Source organism: Gadus macrocephalus, chromosome 4, assembly GCF_031168955.1.
Source record: "Gadus macrocephalus chromosome 4, ASM3116895v1".
NCBI classification, from domain to species: Eukaryota; Metazoa; Chordata; class Actinopteri; order Gadiformes; family Gadidae; genus Gadus; species Gadus macrocephalus.
Window position 1 is genome coordinate 1,785,995 of NC_082385.1, and position 4,628 is coordinate 1,790,622.

Consider the following 4,628-nt stretch of genomic DNA (forward strand, 5'->3'; position numbering starts at 1 on the left):
TTATTAAACCTATTTACAGCCTGGTCCAAAAAAAACATTCTAGTCAGTATGTTTAGTTCATATCTCCATGACAACACTGAGGGGGGCGATTGAGTGACAGCTAGCCGCTGACCCTCACCTCGCATCGGGGGCCCGGAAATTACGTCAAAAGTGCAACTCGGAAGGCTGGCGTCCGAGGATTCAGGAACACGGCATGAGTTGTCAGAGGTCAGAGCTCTCTGTCCATGCTTCATATTTTAAGTAAACTGATTATTATTCATAAGAGGTTAGTCTGGGAGGAGTATGAACTTGGAGGGGAACTGGTCCAACAGGAAGAAGACTAGATACTGTAGTCCACTCTTATCAATAGGTTGATCAGATTTAAGATTCATGCTGTGTAGAATGCTCCCTGTTAGACTGCGGGCATCGAACCCAGAACCTTCCAGCCTGGAGTCAAGCCTCAGGTTGACGTTAATAATTCTTGTGTCTTCTTGCGTCCTTGGGAGACTTTAAAGGTACTTGGGGCAGTATGAACTGTTGTTATATTTGCGGTGCGGCATTATGATTGACATTATTTAGACACTAACAACATCTTGTTTAGTGAAGGCGGTTAAACGTCATCATGTACTGGGTCCTGTTATCTGTGGACCTGCATCACAGATCTGGGTGTGATTTCATACCACAAGTCTATGTACGGTCCTGCCTTCATAGCGGTTTAACCAGCACAGTGAGCAGTTGGTATGATATCCGCAAGTTGAACTTGATCTTATCAGACACGTTTGATGCCCTTTGAGGCCTTCTGTGTGGATGATGAATGGTTATTAAATAGTGCAATAGAAACGTCCGGGCAGCATCTCCCCATCTTTCCACTCCTTGAGAATGAGAGGGTCTATGAATCTGCGTCTAGGAAAAAACACCCTGCCTCTCGTCCAAAGTTAACAGAGACAACAGCGCCCTGTGACCGTAAATACGCAGCTCATATAAAATCAGAGTCTGGGAGGAGTTTGACCTCGGAGGGGAACTGGTCCAACTGGTTGGTTCAGAATTTCCTTGTTACGAGTCGAACGGTTTGGTGTGGCTCACTTCATCACAGCAGGAAGACGACGAAGGTACTGTAGTCCACTCTTATCCGTGATAGACCATAAATATGAATAACTTTGAATCTTATCAGTAGGTTGATGACAGTTGTTGACTGGTCATTAAGGAGCTGGTAGGGTTGGTCAGTACAGAGACAGGTCATTATGGATCAGGTAGGGCTTGGTCAGTACAGAGATTGCACTCAGCTAGGAGTCAAGCACCCGGTGACCCTGGATGACTTAAACGCTAGGAATCTGGTTAGGTAGATACCTGTTGTTATTGTTGCAATTATTATTTATATTTCTACGACCCATATCTCAACCTCTGAGTGGTAAAACGTTTTCAAATTCAAATTCGTCGACAATTCCACCATTATTTTCTATGGTCAAGCTTTCTGAATTGAACCTTTCTGAGGGGGAAAAATATATGAGTTAGCTTTCTCTCTTTTCTGAAAATCTCTTAGTACCCCTTGCAGTACTCCACAGTACCACTAAGGGTACGCATACCGCCATTTGAGAACCACTGCCGTAGTGGACGGTCATGATACCCATAGGCAGCTCTATATGGAACATTGTAACTCTGGAACAAGACACTGACCAGAGGAATGTATGGGAGACCGGTGATGAAATCTTAAAACATAAATTCCTCAAATAATGAGGCATCGAGTCACGTGATCATATGTGTAGCAACATCATCTAATCCCAATGTCAAGTGGAAAGCCAAGAAACTCAATAGAAAATGTAAACTTATTTTATCTACATTTCAGAGTTCTCGGCAAGGTGGTTTAATAATACAGTGGTAAGAATACGTTTATGCACCCATGCAGAAGTTTACTAAAAAGAGGAATAAAAAAAAAAATCATCTTTTGGATATTGATCTTAATGACTTAATTAAACAAATATGGAAAAATCGAACCTCTTAGGCAACCATTATTCAACCATTAGACAATACATTATTCTTTCTTTGTGAAAGAATAATGTATTGTAAATAAATAAATAAATGTTCTTCATTCAAATACAGGGTGCATAAGTATGGCGACCCCTATGCTAAATTCTCATAGAGGCAGGCAGATTTTTATTTTTAAAGGCCATTTAGTCATTGGATCCAGGATCGATGCATCCTGATAAAGTCACGTAGGCCTTTGGAATTAAAATAGCCCCACATCATCACGTACCCTTCACCATACCTAGAGACTGGCATGGTTCTTTTCAGTTAGTCTAATAGCTGTTAGTTAGCCTAATGATTTCTCACTGCAAGTCAAACCAGCTAATAGGCTAACTGAAATAAAACCATGCCAATCTGCCACTTTATTTAGGATACATTATTCATTCACAAAGAAAATTGGTGGCCTAAAAGGTTGGATTTCTCCTCATTTGTTTAATTAAGGCATTAAGATTGATTTCCAGGCGTTGATTTTGTGTTCCTCTTTATAGTCAACTTTAGCATGGATGCAGAAACTTATCTTACCACTGTACATATTATCGATTTGCAAAGCTGTTTCCATTAGCGAGTTGTAACACATTGCGTTGGGGAGTTCAAAGTCTTGAATGTTTGCCTACCAGGGAGAGAAAAAGCAAAAACATTCAATCATGAACAAAAAAAAGTTACAGTAAATTCCTTACAAAGAACATAAATGAGAACATAGATGTCATAGCCAGGCAATAATGATGGCAGATTTATGTTTCTGTATTTTTTTATTTTAAGGTATTCACAGTTTAAATACTCGTTATGGACATCCCGAAGGATAAAACATTCTGAAACTTGGTGTACACTTGTTACACTTGAGGGGTTAACTTACTGGGTCACATAGAAGCCACCATCCTGAACTGAGGTCAAAAAATGTCATTTACATCTGTAAATACACATGTCCATTTTTGGTTATTATTACTATACTATAGGCTACTATATTTAATTTATAACGATTCAGCATTATTAAATACTTCCCATGTTGTAGATAAGTGTGGTTTTGTGTCATTTGGATAACGTATTTGACGCTCTTGATAGTTTCCAGGGACAGAAAAAGAGCTTCCTTGTTAACTTGTCAACGCTACAGGACCTCTCGGACCTGTAGCGTTGTGACGTCAAATGTTTCAGCTGGGCAGGAGTCAGAGACCGCTCACCCCATGCTAACGTGGTTTAGACACATACGTACCTTATTTTAGACAAATGATAGGAATGTGCTTTGAGAGTGAATCATTACTTTAAATGGAATGCAAAGTAGAGGCATGTCTCTCTGTCTGGAGACAAAGAACAACACTTTATAGATTGAATAGTCAGGTTTACTGTAATCCTCATTATAAGGTGAATCAACCAGGTTTACTGTATTCGTTATTATAAGGCAAATTAACCAGGTTTACTGTAATCCTCATTATAAGGTGAGGCCACCAGGTTTACTGTAATCCTCATTATAAGGTGAGGCCACCAGGTTTACTGTAATCCTCATTATAAGGTGAGGCCACCAGGTTTACTGTAATCCTCATTATAATGTGAGTCCACCAGGTTTACTGTAATCCTCATTATAAATTGAGTCCACCAGGTTTACTGTAATCCTCATTATAAGGTGAGTCCACCAGGTTTACTGTAATCCTCATTATAAGGTGAGTCCACCAGGTTTACTGTAATCCTCATTATAAATTGAGTCCACCAGGTTTACTGTAATCCTCATTATAAGGTGAGTCCACCAGGTTTACTGTAATCCTCATTATAAGGTGAGGCCACCAGGTTTACTGTAATCCTCATTGATGCTGTTGGCAGGGCGCCGTCTTGAAGATTTCTGATTGAAACAAGGAATATACAATATTAAAAACACTTGCATTAGAACTAAGAGGGTAAACCGTCTTTTGACCATTAATATACAAGTTAGATACAAGACTCACTTGTTCAGAGTTCACCTATACTCTGCATAACTTCTCGCCGTCCGTTAAATGCCCACAATGTAAATGTAATAATAATGTAATGTTTTAAAACTTGATCAAACATGTTTTCTAGGAATGGCCTCTGCTACTTCCGGGTCTGAGGAGGTCTCCTCCTGTTCCATCTGTCTGGATGTGTTCAACAGCCCAGTCACCACACCATGTGGGCACAACTTCTGCAGAACCTGTATTACAACGTTCTGGGATGACCAAGTCCAGTACAAATGTCCTGTTTGCAACGAGCTGTTCCACACAAGACCTGATTTACGGGTCAATACCCTCTTTTCAGAGATGGTTGATCGGTTAGGAAGGACTGTACGAGTGAAAGAGCTGCCTTGTGTTGAACCAGGAGAGGTTCCCTGTGACGTCTGTACTGGGACCCAGCTGAGGGCCGTGAAGTCCTGCCTAGGGTGTTATACCTCTTTCTGCCAAGCCCATCTGGATCCATATCAGAGAGTCGCTGGCCTGCAGAAACATCAGCTGATCGACCCTTTAGACAGACTGGAAGACAGGGTGTGTAAGAAACACAACAGACTTCTGGAGTTCTTCTGTCAGACTGACCAGGTGTGTGTGTGTTTGTTGTGCACAACCACGGACCACAAGTCCCATCCTGTTGTACCTATGAAGGAGGAATATGAAGTGAAGACGGCCCAGCTGGGG

The 4,628-nt window shown here is 41.0% G+C and overlaps 1 protein-coding gene across 1 annotated transcript in view; it reads left to right on the top strand.

Annotated features, from left to right (window-relative positions):
- Window positions 1–843: 843 nt before the first annotated feature.
- Window positions 844–4,628, top strand: part of LOC132455604 (uncharacterized) — a 174,763-nt gene continuing 170,978 nt past the window's right edge. Inside the window, exons 1-2 of the mRNA XM_060049494.1 lie at window positions 844–1,088; window positions 4,045–4,628. The exon at window positions 4,045–4,628 is cut by the window's right edge and continues 451 nt beyond it. Coding sequence (XP_059905477.1) covers window positions 4,047–4,628 — 582 coding nt within the window. The 5' untranslated portion in view covers window positions 844–1,088; window positions 4,045–4,046. The remainder of the gene's footprint in view (window positions 1,089–4,044) is intronic.